Source organism: Rhizopus delemar, genomic scaffold (genome assembly GCF_000149305.1).
Source record: "Rhizopus delemar RA 99-880 supercont3.2 genomic scaffold, whole genome shotgun sequence".
Lineage (NCBI taxonomy): Eukaryota > Fungi > Mucoromycota > Mucoromycetes > Mucorales > Rhizopodaceae > Rhizopus > Rhizopus delemar.
In genome coordinates this window covers 1,285,527-1,299,251 of record NW_027137828.1, presented here as the reverse complement: position 1 = coordinate 1,299,251, position 13,725 = coordinate 1,285,527, and the positions used below count along the sequence as shown (strand labels likewise).

The 13,725-nt window shown below is 34.4% G+C and overlaps 5 protein-coding genes across 5 annotated transcripts; all 5 read right to left on the bottom strand.

The window, feature by feature from the left end:
- Positions 1 to 513: 513 nt before the first annotated feature.
- On the bottom strand, positions 514 to 843 carry RO3G_02724 (uncharacterized protein; the record flags this gene model as incomplete). Its single annotated transcript, XM_067657315.1, has 2 exons — positions 514 to 546; positions 706 to 843. The coding sequence occupies 2 exons, from the start codon at positions 841 to 843 to the stop codon at positions 514 to 516; spliced, it is 171 nt and encodes a 56-aa protein (XP_067513416.1).
- A 3,059-nt stretch (positions 844 to 3,902) lies between these two features.
- On the bottom strand, positions 3,903 to 6,029 carry RO3G_02723 (uncharacterized protein; the record flags this gene model as incomplete). Its single annotated transcript, XM_067657314.1, has 8 exons — positions 3,903 to 4,313; positions 4,365 to 4,443; positions 4,493 to 4,695; positions 4,767 to 5,172; positions 5,228 to 5,259; positions 5,306 to 5,485; positions 5,535 to 5,546; positions 5,994 to 6,029. 8 exons carry the CDS (start codon positions 6,027 to 6,029, stop codon positions 3,903 to 3,905), a joined length of 1,359 nt encoding a protein of 452 aa, XP_067513415.1.
- Positions 6,030 to 6,915: 886 nt separating this feature from the next.
- Positions 6,916 to 7,196, bottom strand: RO3G_02722 (uncharacterized protein; the record flags this gene model as incomplete). Its single annotated transcript, XM_067657313.1, has 2 exons — positions 6,916 to 7,156; positions 7,189 to 7,196. 2 exons carry the CDS (start codon positions 7,194 to 7,196, stop codon positions 6,916 to 6,918), a joined length of 249 nt encoding a protein of 82 aa, XP_067513414.1.
- Positions 7,197 to 7,589: 393 nt separating this feature from the next.
- On the bottom strand, positions 7,590 to 10,304 carry RO3G_02721 (uncharacterized protein; the record flags this gene model as incomplete). The annotated part of the gene is made up of 7 exons (XM_067657312.1): positions 7,590 to 7,957; positions 8,015 to 8,701; positions 8,755 to 9,124; positions 9,172 to 9,688; positions 9,746 to 10,024; positions 10,211 to 10,237; positions 10,282 to 10,304. 7 exons carry the CDS (start codon positions 10,302 to 10,304, stop codon positions 7,590 to 7,592), a joined length of 2,271 nt encoding a protein of 756 aa, XP_067513413.1.
- A 2,022-nt stretch (positions 10,305 to 12,326) lies between these two features.
- Positions 12,327 to 12,698, bottom strand: RO3G_02720 (uncharacterized protein; the record flags this gene model as incomplete). Its single annotated transcript, XM_067657311.1, has 1 exon — positions 12,327 to 12,698. One exon carries the CDS (start codon positions 12,696 to 12,698, stop codon positions 12,327 to 12,329), a length of 372 nt encoding a protein of 123 aa, XP_067513412.1.
- Positions 12,699 to 13,725: the final 1,027 nt, after the last annotated feature.

Sequence of the window (13,725 nt, the reverse complement as noted above, 5' to 3'; positions counted from 1 at the left end):
TTTGACACTTGGAATGGCTAGCAAACCCAAAAAGATCACTGACGAGAGTCTCATTGCATGCCTCAGCAATCCTTCTTTTTATTGTATGGCGCCTCTCCTGTATCTTTATAGCTTCTCTACCATCTTTCAGTAGTGCGCGGGTTGATGTCAAATCCCCTTGCAAACTTAACAATCTTTCCTTTCACCTCGGGCGTTTCAATCATTTGATCTATAAACTCTTTCCTTTTCTCTATCACTATGCTTGTTATATATTGAAGTTGATGATTTTACAGCTTTTGGCTACTTAGCAAACCCTTTTTCAACAATTTTATTTGCAAGCTTAAGAGCTAGACAAGTTTGTCTACTTGTTATCATTTGAAAAACAACGTTAGGGTCTGTGATTTCGGTTAAGATGCCTTCTATTGTATTAAGAGCTTTGTCTCTCCGTTCATTATAAAGATTATTTATGATTCACAAGGTAGAAATAAAAAAACAAGAGTAAAAAGCAAAGCAACAGCAAATTTTGAATGAAACTCAAGCGAGACCTGAGCGAAACTCAAGAAAAGCCTAGATGAAAGTGGAGTAAAATCGATGTTATTTCCATCTTCATGGAAAAAGAGGTGATATATATTTTAGGACACAGTGAATTGGCTTCATTTTCTGGTTGGTTATAAATACAGGTCACTTGCTTTAGTTACGCTTTGGTTTCGCTTGAGTTTCGCTTACAAAGGCATCAAAGTCGGCTTGGAGATCAACATATTGCTGATGTTTTAGCGCAAGTACTGAAGACCCAAGATCGCGAACATACCAAATATTGGAACTTATTGGTAAAAATCCATCATCCGAAGTAGTGGTCAAATCCATCAAGACTTTGCAATCTCAAAACCACGCAATAAAAAGGAAGTAAAGTGATGTGAATGTCGACCCCTCCTCTATACCTACTAGTATCTCAGCAACAACAACAGCCCACCCTACAAATATCGGAAATATTAACTTTACTTCAGAATTGGTCACTCCATACGAACAAGGTATGATATTTGTTGAAAATGATAAGTAAACTAAAATGCAAAAAGGGTTTAAACATATGGAATGGCCAGCATATTATTCGAAAGGAGTTGGATTAAATCTATTCAATACAAAAGTGTGGATGTTCTTCGTAATCAATTCAATAAGTACATGAAACAAAAACAAATTAGTCCGTAAATAAAGACGCCTATATAATACATGAAAAAAGACATATCTTTATTTCAGTTTAACTTGTGAATAAATAAAGTATCTGTAATCTACTGGTTTAAGAATGTGTTTGGCTCAATAGAATTGTACTCAAAAGTGATGGCTAAGTAATTCCGTTATTTTTTTAATAGCATTGGTGATTACTGATTCCAATTCATTGCTCTTCTTAACATTAGAGTTTTATTGAATTGGTGTATCACTAGTATAACTACACACTAAATAAATATGTATTAAATATCAAATAACAAGGGTACAGTATTATATCAATGATACGATGTATAAATACAATTAGTTATGTGTAATTCTAATCAAGTACTTGCTTGACATCTTATAGCTCTATTTAGTAGTACATAGCATTTGTAACCGTATATAGTTGTATGAAATTGTACGCAAGATCCAACTTTTATTAGTAATCATCTTTTAAGTGTCAAGTTTTATTTCAATTAGTAACTGGTTCCGATAAACAACGGTTATATACATTAGAATTTACCTTTTCAATATAAATATAAGCCCTCATTACTTACCTCAATAAACCGCATCTTCATTCTGATATTAATTGCTTTTTGCTTATTTTTTCGAGCATTATTTGATGCTATGCTCTTTTTTTCCTTTCATGAATTATGATATTCAGTGAATATTAGATTGTTGGTTATAAAAAATATTTTACGTATGGTCTAGTTTAAACAATGAAAAAGAGCTTTCAAGATTTATCTAATGTAAAAAGAATATTACTTTTATTGAATACTATACATAAGTTGCATAGTGGAGTTACCAACAACTTGCAACTCCTGTTTCCGATTTTCATCACCAGAAAAATATACCACAAGTGCCACAAGAGGATTATCGTATTTACCTCATTAAATACTTATTATTCGTATGAGATTGCTCAAATCTTACATAAGAAATAACAAGTATCGAATACATAATATTATATATTACACATTCCCTAAGCCTCATTTACAATATTAACCATATACAATATTTATATTGCTCAAGCTCAATACTAAAATTGATCCTGAACCCACCTCGGTCCCTGAATAATTCCATTTCCTATATAAAGGCGTTGTTTGATTAAATAGGTTCTCTCTTTCGTCTTGAAATCTAATAAAGAGGTTACATAGAGACACATCCACTAGTTTTTCAAGCACTATATCCCGTTTAACTCTCAAATTTATTATCTACAAATACCTCATCAAGCGAAACTCAAGCGAAACCAAAGCGTAACTAAAGCAAGTGACCTGTATTTATAACCAACCAGAAAATGAAGCCAATTCACTGTGTCCTAAAATATATATCACCTCTTTTTCCATGAAGATGGAAATAACATCGATTTTACTCCACTTTCATCTAGGCTTTTCTTGAGTTTCGCTCAGGTCTCGCTTGAGTTTCATTCAAAATTTGCTGTTGCTTTGCTTTTTACTCTTGTTTTTTTATTTCTACCTTGTGAATCATAAATAATCTTTATAATGAACGGAGAGACAAAGCTCTTAATACAATAGAAGGCATCTTAACCGAAATCACAGACCCTAACGTTGTTTTTCAAATGATAACAAGTAGACAAACTTGTCTAGCTCTTAAGCTTGCAAATAAAATTGTTGAAAAAGGGTTTGCTAAGTAGCCAAAAGCTGTAAAATCATCAACTTCAATATATAACAAGCATAGTGATAGAGAAAAGGAAAGAGTTTATAGATCAAATGATTGAAACGCCCGAGGTGAAAGGAAAGATTGTTAAGTTTGCAAGGGGATTTGACATCAACCCGCGCACTACTGAAAGATGGTAGAGAAGCTATAAAGATACAGGAGAGGCGCCATACAATAAAAAGAAGGATTGCTGAGGCATGCAATGAGACTCTCGTCAGTGATCTTTTTGGGTTTGCTAGCCATTCCAAGTGTCAAATATCAAAATATTACAATAGAATTTCATTCTAACTAAACAAATACCATGCGCAAACATTTTGCTAGAGAACTGGATAATTTGTTCTTTATTGCTTGTGCACTCTAACTAACCGTCAAAGTACTCTAACCTAATCAACAAGCCAATCTGAATCTAATTGACAAAATATATTTTATTTGTCGACAAAAAAACTTGGGTAACCGACAGTTCCCATAAGCTTGACTGCATCATTTCAGTCGGATCAAAACGAAAAATATATGCTGTCCTCAAGTGTAACACTTGTAATACAGTATGGAATCGTATTGTGATGGCTGCTAAAAATGTGCATTATATTTTTACATACATGTCATGAAATAATAATGAAAAGCTTCCTAAATACATGGGTTCTGATTTTTTAGATTGTTGTATGACAACTCCATAATGGATTCTCATCCCATAGTTAGCGGGTAAGTTGTTTACAGTGCTTTTTGAGATGATCTTTTACCAATATTCATTTTATGTATTCATGTCTTTTGATATTTCTCTTTTATTTTCATTACTTGTTCTATCTCAAATTACCTCAACTTTTTCATACCAGTTATTATCAAAATTTGCTACTCCATTTCCAAATCATTTTTTATTTTTTTCCCAAAAATTTGAAAAATACAGTAGCTCAACGTTTGACGACATTACACATAGCTATATGCAATCTTCCTTATAAAAAGAGTACTTTACTATCATGATAATAATGATAAACATGATACTGGCATACTTTCCCAAATCAAAACACAAGGTTTTTTCGTTCTTTTTTGTTTTATTACTCCTCATGATAACAAGATGAAGCTGTTACGGTATCCGTTACAGAAGTTGCTGTCATAGGCTGTGGTGCGCTTAATAATGTAGTTGAAGCGTGGTGATTTAAAGAACGCGTTGTTCTATTCATCAAACGTGCTGTCGATAAGGAAGGTGATGGGGAAATAAGAATGCTGTTTGTCTGTTTGGGTTGCAGAGTCAATAAATGATGACAGCCTTGATAATCGGCATTTTCTTGCTGTTCTTCATGCTTTATATTGGGATTACCCCCATTAGCAAAGGAAGAAATGGATAATACAGACATGGATGTAGGGCTGCAGTTTATGGAAGTAGTAAGTATTGCTTGAATAAAATAATGAATGTTTGGTAAAGTATGTCTTAAGTCCATGACGATTAATCCATATGCATTCATGAGCTATAAAGTGGTAGATCAATAATAGCTAATTAAAAAAGTTCTTTCATGTACTTGTTCAATGTTCTTGTTTAATAAAAATACGCCAAATTCATATCTGTATTGATCAACACCTTTTGTATAGAGTGGAAATCTATTAATTGTTAAAATATAAACAGGTATAGTTATCTCGAGTACATTACTCTCTGTAACCAGATATTAAAGATATTAAGTCTTTCACTGTCGCTCTTGATCCCATAGGTTTTGTAGGATATCTTAGAGGGATTTCCAAATAAAATGCTAACATGGATACTAAGTGAGCAGTAAACCCTAAGGCAGTTGCAATGGATTCATCATTTTTGCCATCATAGCTTGAATTTGGTAAACAAACACCTCGTATATAAAACTGTTGCGAATCATCATAGGACTTATTTTTATATCAAAAAACAAATATTCATTTACAATAAGGGGCTTTACCTGTTCTATTGGGTATATGCAAAATAAATCAGCAATCAGTTCTTTTCTTCTTCGATTTAAAGCTTGAAACATAGTATGTCTCATCTTTATGTTATTCTCTAGTATAACACCATTTTCTTGTATATTTTCAAACCCTGATTTACATCGAATCATGGACTGTTTCAGTTGCTTTTTTATACTTTCTATTCTTTCTTTTGTATCCTTCGCTCTTTGAGCTAATACATTGTTTGTTTTCTTTTGCTGCATTATTTTCGATTCTAATTCTAATAATTTGTTTTTGTGTTGATTTAATGCTCGATTGAAGCGTAGTCCATCTTCCTGCTTCTTTAGTATATCTTGAATATCATTCTTAACTTCATTTGAAGACCTTTTAGTATCAAATATACAGTCTTTCAGTGTATTTAGTCTATCGTATAATGTATGAATAAAGTATATACACAACATACATAAGCAAAACTTACTTGATAATATGGTTATAAGTGTATGATCTTTTCTACTAGATGCATTATTACTTTATTATTGAGTACCTTGTATCTTACCTTTGCTTGATTATTGTTATTATTATTATCATTAGCAGTAGTATTAGAATATATGCTATCTTCCAATATACTTGATCTTTTATTGTTATTCTGCACTGATTCATCCGTACAATAAAATCCATCTTCTAATTCTAATACAAGTACATTTTCTGGAAAGGTATAGTATATCAAATCAGAAAACTATAAAAAAAGAATAAGAATGACCATAGACCTATAAACAGTTTTTTACTTGCCGAATTTCCTATTTTCACAAGTAAATTCAAATCCAAATGCCACTCAACAATCAACCTACAGTCTTTTTCTTTGTCCGAGGTTCGTTTTCCCCATAATCGAATTATCATAAAATTCAACGAATAGCCAAACCAGTCAGTAGAGTGAGGTTTAGAAAGTAAACGGAAGGTTGGATTTCTTGTGTTTGAGATGATTTCGCTCGTATAAAATGCGGGATCAAACGTATTCCAGTGAAATGTAAAATAAGTATTCAGTAATAAAGCATCGTTTTTTGTGTTATCTGAAGAGCCACTTGGAGTTTTTTGCTCTGTTAAATCACTTGATACCCCATCTTTCCATGTAATATTTCTAGCCGCAATGGATTGAATGTGTCTTATTCTCTTCTAAATAAAATAACAAATAAACTAAAAGAGTTTACATAATAAAGAGAAAAAATGGGGCTTCTTTTTCGGTTTACCTGTCCTGAGTTTGTTAAGAATCTACATTCAAACATTTCTTCGAGATAATTAAAAAAAAAAAAGTAAAAATAAAAGAGAAAAATAAATTATGTTTAGTTTTCCTTTTTGGAATAGAAAAAACCTTATTTCTGACTTGTATTTTCAGAAAGTAATTTCGCATTTTTTGCAAACTTTATAACATAATATATATACAAAGAAAGCGACAAGTAAGCGCGATATTTATTCTTGAAAATAGTGTACAGCCAATCCACCTTTAAGCCTTTAAATAAAAGTGTTGTTTAACTGTACGATCATTCCAGGTCTTTTTTCCGGTGTCCAGAACTTTGCTAACTGTTTGTCTTATCTGGGAAGATTTCGATTACGCTACAATCACATAAATTACATTAACTTCTACGAGAACAACAATATTATCGCATATCACAGCAACACCATCAATGACATCCATTAAGCGAAACGGCAAATCTCCTATGCCTGTGCTTTCAAGCGAATAGATACAGTGATTATACAAACAATTAGATTTCCAGCGTAGACAGCTCGCTTACCCCAATTGCAAAAAACTAACGCCTTTTACCGCAGTGACGCCATTGCCGGTAGCCCACCTCAATGCAGTTTTATTTGTAAGCGCTGCTCTAAAAACCACAATGCACACGCAATGACCGAATTTCTTACGCTTAATTCAACACGGGAAGGCCTTCCCAACACACACACCTCCAGATACGGTGGAAATTACTGGATCTTTCGATGAACACTCCGACATCAATGCTGTACCACCAACCACCACTATTACCGGTCTCTAGGCTACAATTGAAAAGTTGTATACCGAATTCTAGCAAGCTCAAGCCGAGCTGAAACAAATTCGCGATGAAAGTGAAGCTTTACACACCTATGGTCTCCAGGCCAACACTTGCCCTAGTACTGAACTCATCGAATCTCAATTTCATCACCTCTTACCGATTTCCCAACTTCTATCTCCGTGAAAATGCGCTGCTCGCCTCCAAAATATGAAGCAGCCAATGTTTGAGAAACGCCAATAACGTTATCTTCAGAAACAAGAGAATGCAGCTCAATTTCGACAGCCTCCCTACGAAAATTCGTATCCCTATTGGCCAATTGCAAAACTATCTTCGTAAATTGGATATTAATAGCAGTCGTATACTCAACACTAATTAATCTACCAGAACGCTATAGTCCTACTGGTTCATAATGATTACGCCCTTGATCTGAAGATACACCCTTAAAAAGTTAAAGTACAGATTAAAGAGGATTTTCATTCCTGCGACGGCTCTATCCTTATGGGTCCAAAGTATGACAACTGCAACAAAGAAAAATGAAATACCTCTACATTTATTCAGGATCCCTCTGGCCAGATACCACTTGAATGGTTTAGTCAATTCCTCTAATATATTAGGTGACTCTACAACCTATTGTTTTCCCTTTTCCTTTTTTCTATCCTTGTTCCTGTAAAAAGATTTTCTTTGCTTTTCCATTCGACAGGTTAATCTGATCTGGTTGGACAATTTATTCGTACGAGCTTACAGACGTCAATAAATGAAAATTATGTGTAAACAAAAAAGTACTTTTTATATTTAAAAATTCTATGGACGCCAATCAGCACTTCCTTTATTATTTTGACTCCACTCGTTCCATTCTGACCAATCCATTGAAGTAGGTATACCAAAGAATGGATTATTTGGATTGTTTCTAAAAATACCTTCGTTATTTTTGTTAGTTTCTAATAAGCTTTCAGTATTTCCATAAACAGGTGCTGGTTGTTGTTGAACTGGCAATCTTATAGGTGATGTAGGAGGATTGAAAGGCTGAAATTGATTATACATGTTTGAATGGATTATTGGTATTTCGGATAATTGTTGCATATCATATTCATTGAGTGGTTTTTGAAATCCAAACTGCTTTAAACTAAATGCCTCTGGCATAGATGATGTTGGAGAAAGTCCAGGAGACGCTAACGTGAGATATAAGTATAAGAAACAAAGAAAGAAAGAGATGTTTCACAGCTTACAAATACCATCTACACTTGGAGGTGCCATCACATCTGACAAGACAAATGCATATTGTCCAGGATAAGCAGATGTTGAGATATTAACAGATCCCGTTCGAGGGACTTGTCCCATGGATTGTTGTAGTGAAGAAGATGCAGTAGAAACAGGTGTTCCTGGATCTAGTTGATTTTGAGAATGGCCACCACGGCCTACATCAGACAGACGAGAAGGAACTGTAGAAGGAGGAGTAGGACTATTCATGCTACCTCCTTCTTGAAAAAAAGGCTTTGGCTCTTCTGAATCAGGCGCCACAGAGACTTCAATGCCCTTATGGCTCATTACTGTTTTTAATAAAACATAGAGCCTTTGTGCTGAATTTGACATAGTCCTTAGTCTTGAAATCATGCCAATACCTTTTGCAAGGTCTGCTTTGGCAGCTGCAGATATTTTTGCATCCGGGAGCTTTGTGTTATACATCAAGATCAGACAGCATTGTAATACAGGATAAAGACTAAACGAATAAGGAAACATCAAAAAATCGCGAAGCGTCATTTGAGAAGCAATACGGATGCCTCTGGTAGCTGCACTAGTACCAATACTAAATGAAGAATATGTCGATCTTGCCTTTTTCTTTCCATTAGGTCGTGCTTCAATAAAGGGACGATGTAGTAAAATCAGTAAGCTAAAGTAACACAAAAGAACAGAAGCTGCAGGGGGGAGTTAGATCATCAATACTAATCTAATTAATATAGAAATTTACCTGTAACAGGTGCAAGATACCCTTTCTTTTCATCAAAGTCTTCAAATGCAGCACGTTTTAACGCTGCAGGAAACCCAAATCTCCACTGCGTCAGCTCTTCATCTAGCTGTTTTACGATCAAATCACTTCCATGTTCTAAACCAACCTTTTTAGCTTTAGGTGTATACAATCCTTGCAGCATTCTTCCCAATATTTCAGATAACTTGATAAGTTCAACAAACAATTGATAAATTCCCACTCTTCCATCACACTGATTAGGTGTATACATAGCAGAAGGAAATCGTGGTAATGTAGTGTCTTCATCTTCAGCTGGTAAATCAAGTACTTCTTTCCAACTGGCAGTTGCGTCAGGATAAACGACATCGTTATCCTAAATACAAAGTTTAATCAAGTTATTGTAATTTATTTTTTGTTTACCTCATCTCTTATACTAAGAGGTCTTCCCAAAGAGGCTGAATGGAATCGGTCGGCAATATACAAGGACCACCAAATCCTTTTTCTTGTCTGCTTTTCACTTTCGGGTATATCCCACTCTTCGCAATCTCTATTTAATCCTAAACTCTGTGCTATCCGGATACCTACACCACCTAACATCCAAAAAGCAGAAGATTTAGAGTCCATGCTTCCTTGATGGTTATGAATCAGGATGATTGCCTGAACTTTAGAAATCGTCGTTGTTGATGCCGATTGACTAATAATCTTTTCTGCCTGCTCAAAAAACTGGTCCGACCATCCCAACGGTACATCCCATGTATTCTCTGCTGTCCGAGAATTTGATCTTTTGAGTGAATCGCATTCAACAAACCTTGCCGCGGCTCCAAACATGGCATTCAGTAAATCGGGGGGTGGATATGTATCAGCTTGATCGCGATACTGTTGTAAAAACCTTATCTTATTGACAACAGGTAATACGGGATGTATGTTTGCAAAATATCTAAATAGCAAAATATTGTTAGAAGGGGAAAACATATCCGTTTTTGTTTTTACTTACATTTTAATCAATTGATCGCTTGTATGCTTATCTGCTCCTGTAACAGAATAAACATAGTAGTGTATAGGTCGTATAAAAGGCAATAATTGCTGCTGCTGCTCCTTATCATCATTCTTTGGATCCTCTGCTAGCACAATTTGCTTACCAAACCGACGTATACGATGACCTGTCCAAGTCGTTTTTTCATCAAATCGAATTTTGTTTGAAAAGAATTGCAAAGTTGACAAATCACCCAAATAAACCAATCTATCTGTTAAGGCTCCTTGAGGCTTTTTGTTGCTATCAAAAGGAAGTTTGAAAGCAGATTCTTGAGGTATTACTGCTGCGGTTGTTGTTTCAAGTTGAGCTGTATTTTGTAACCTTTCTTCTATTCGTCTTATTCTCTTTTCTAAAGCATCGATATAACTTGTATAATAAACTAAAGTATTCAATACCAACTTTCTCTGATTTTTTAGGTGCGCTTACCCTTTTGGTGGTCCTCGTTTCTTTGCGCTTCAAACAAAATTAGATACTTGTTTTTACAAAGCATTATTTACCTATCATTGAATTCACAAACCATATCGTTTGCTATGCAGTTGTCACATGCTCTACCTGGGGTAAAGTGACATTTAACTTTCTTTCTTCGGCAATAATCGCTAACAATTCAAACAGTTAATTTTTGCAAGACAAAAAAAAATAGCATAATACCAAGCTCTTGTGATTCTACTCCGTTTTCTATCTGAAGTGTTAGAATCTGGTTCAGATAATGTATCCTCTGATCGATGTTCGTAAAGGTTGTTCATAACTAAGAATAAATAAAAAAAAATAGAATGATTGACTGCTTTAAAAAAAGAAGGATGAAAGGATTTTCCGACTGCGGGCTAACTTTTAATCAATCCGAACTTGAATAATATTTGTTAAGCAATGTGAAACAAATGGTCTGGCTGATAGGTTGGCAAATTGATTATATAAAAAGATATTACAAAAATAGGCAAAAGTGCATACACTGTTGAGGCTGAATTTGTTATAATCATTATTAATAATTTTTTAGGATTTAGAGCATTCTAGATTATTGAATAAATTTACCAGTTATATTCATCTAGATATTACAGCTGATCCATTCTTCTTTTTGTGATAGCGCAAGTGAGCTTATTCTTGCCTTATAGAATACAGGCAAGTATTGTTTCAAACAAATGGTTAATAGTGAACTGTTTATAATAGGTGCTACAGCTCTATTTAGTAAAAATAGACATATGGATTCATTAACAGCAAATATTATACGTACAAAGCCATATCTAAATATTTATTTTACATACAGCAGATTGTATGTGGTTAAATAAAATATTTATACACACAAAATGCTTCTTTATAGTTGTATGGGTACAGTCTATCATGTCTAAGTAAAAGAAAAAGCAAAGCAACCAAACAATAATAATAACAGTAACGATTTTTCGCATCTGACTGATATAACTTACTGTATTTTTCAAGACTCTTTTGAAAAAGCAATAAATCTAAAAGCAGAATAACCTTCTACTTCAGTAACAAGATTTATTTCTAAAAGCAGTTGGTAAAATTTCTATTACCAACAAATATACTAGAGAAATAGTAATCAATAAACGAAAAAACCTATTCGATTTACTGGAATTTCTTCACTAAGGAGATTACACCAACTCTTTTGAACCTAACTACTTCAGAATAAAATTGCCTAAATTCTACCTAATAAACGTCTATATATACTCTTTCGTAATCTTTCTATAAAAGAAAACTAGATCCTTAAAGAAGCAATTGAAAGCAAAAAGCTGTAAATTTGTTTTATTAAAATTTAGAAGAATTCATCAATATGAAGAGGATATACAGTAGGTGGAAAAATGGTCCGGATGTTTTTAGAATATTCACAAATACTACTGTATCTTTACCAAATCTCAATCAAATTAAACGAAACAAAAATTATTTTGAAGATAAAACATTACTTTATTTTTAGTAAAAATTTGATATGTCACACAAATTTTCAAAGATAGCCACAAGAGATCAAACATTTTAGCAACATCCGGACCATTTTTCCGGGTGCCCCATAGAATTTTAATTTTTTTTTTTTTGTATAAGTGTAAACTTTATTAAAATTGAATTTTAATTATTCTAAATCTGGTAAAACCAAATGCCGATTTTGTTGTAATAAAGCTAGAGTAGCAGACAGAGACCAAGGGGTGTCATCAAAGACGCATCTCCAGTGTTGTTTCCATACAGCTAAGAAAATGAAACCGAGTTGGCACATCGTTGTAGTATCTATCTGAAGGTTGTCTGCAGTGTCCTGAAACGTCACTAGGGCAGTCCATATATCCTATGAAGTTTTGAAGCAAGAAGTTACACTACCTCAAAAAATTGTTCATTTTGAACCGCCTTTTACACATTTCGTACTGAATCTGCTTCGCATAATCCCCAATCAGCGCTCAGCACAAACCATTATGAAACACTGCTTCTCAGCTATTTACTACACTGTAAGCATATCACGTGCTATGCGTAAATGCTGGAAAATATCCAATCAAAAATCAAAATCAAAATGAACAATTTTTTGGGTTTTTGTCGACATTTTTTATTTCATTAGCTAATAATTAATCTCACCGCCCTTTTCTTTTAAAACAAGTTGTAGTCTTTGCGGCATGCCGCATACGAACTGCTCGCCGTATTCCTTTGTAATTTCATTGTACCAAATATCTGCAACCCGTTCAAATAGTTCTTTCATACTTAAGAGTGCAGTTTCATAAGCATACAGCCGGACTTTTAAGTAATTCCATAAATTCTCTATAGGATTTAAGTCGGGTGAATATGCTGTCCAATCCAGTAGCTGCACCTTGTTATCTACGAACCATTTTTGTGTTAGTCTAGATGTATGCTTTGGATTGTTATCATGTTGAAATATAATGTCATCCTTTGACATATCGTATTCTTCTAATGAAGAGAGCATATCCTCCATCATAATATTGCAATACAGCTCTGAATCTAAACCTCCGAGCACTTGAGTGATATATCCAACTCCGTTTGCTGTCAAACAGCTCCAAAGTAGTATACTACCGCCTCCATGCTCATAAGTTTGGTTGGCGTTGTGATCCTGCAGAGGCCTTCCTTCTTGTACTCAAGCCCATTGTTTACCATCTGAACCAAAGCGATTGATTTTTGTTTCGTCGCTAAAGACTACTCCTTTCCAGGCTTCCTCTGTCCAACCTATATGCTTCTTGGCAAACCGAAGGAGCGCCTTTTGGGAAGAATGCGTTAAAGGAAGAGCTGTTGGTTTTCGTCGAAATTGAAATTTGGAGCTTTTAAGAAGGTTTCGCACGGTCTGGCTGCAAATATCCGAACCTAAGCCACTTAAGTCTCTGGCAGCGAGCTCTGCGGACTTGTACGCACCAGCATTGAACCTGCGCAATACAAGGCGCGCGTCGTATATGTTAAGTTTCTTGGGTTGACCTGCTTGCAATACGGAGTGATGGTCTACTTCTTTCGCAATGTTCGAAATAGACCCTTTAGAAACATGTAACTCGTTGCTGATAGCATCGTACGACTTTCCTCTTCTTAAAACAGAAATAATTGCATTTCGTTGGGTTTCTGAAATTTCGCAATTTACCATTACTTGAAATATCGAGATGGAGCAATGAGAGATCACAATGGGAAAGCAAAAAAAACCAAAATCGACCAGGGCTGCCTTGGAATAGCAGAAGTAGTCACGGGTAAAAATTATGATAACAGTCACGAGTTAGTCCTATGTTATTTGGGAACATAGGCGTAAATTTAGTTCATATTCAAAAAACCCAAAAAATTGTTCATTTTGATTTTGATTTTTGATTGGATATTTTCCAGCATTTACGCATAGCACGTGATATGCTTACAGTGTAGTAAATAGCTGAGAAGCAGTGTTTCATAATGGTTTGTGCTGAGCGCTGATTGGGGATTATGCGAAGCAGATTCAGTACGAAATGTGTAAAAGGCGGTTCAAAATGAACAATTTT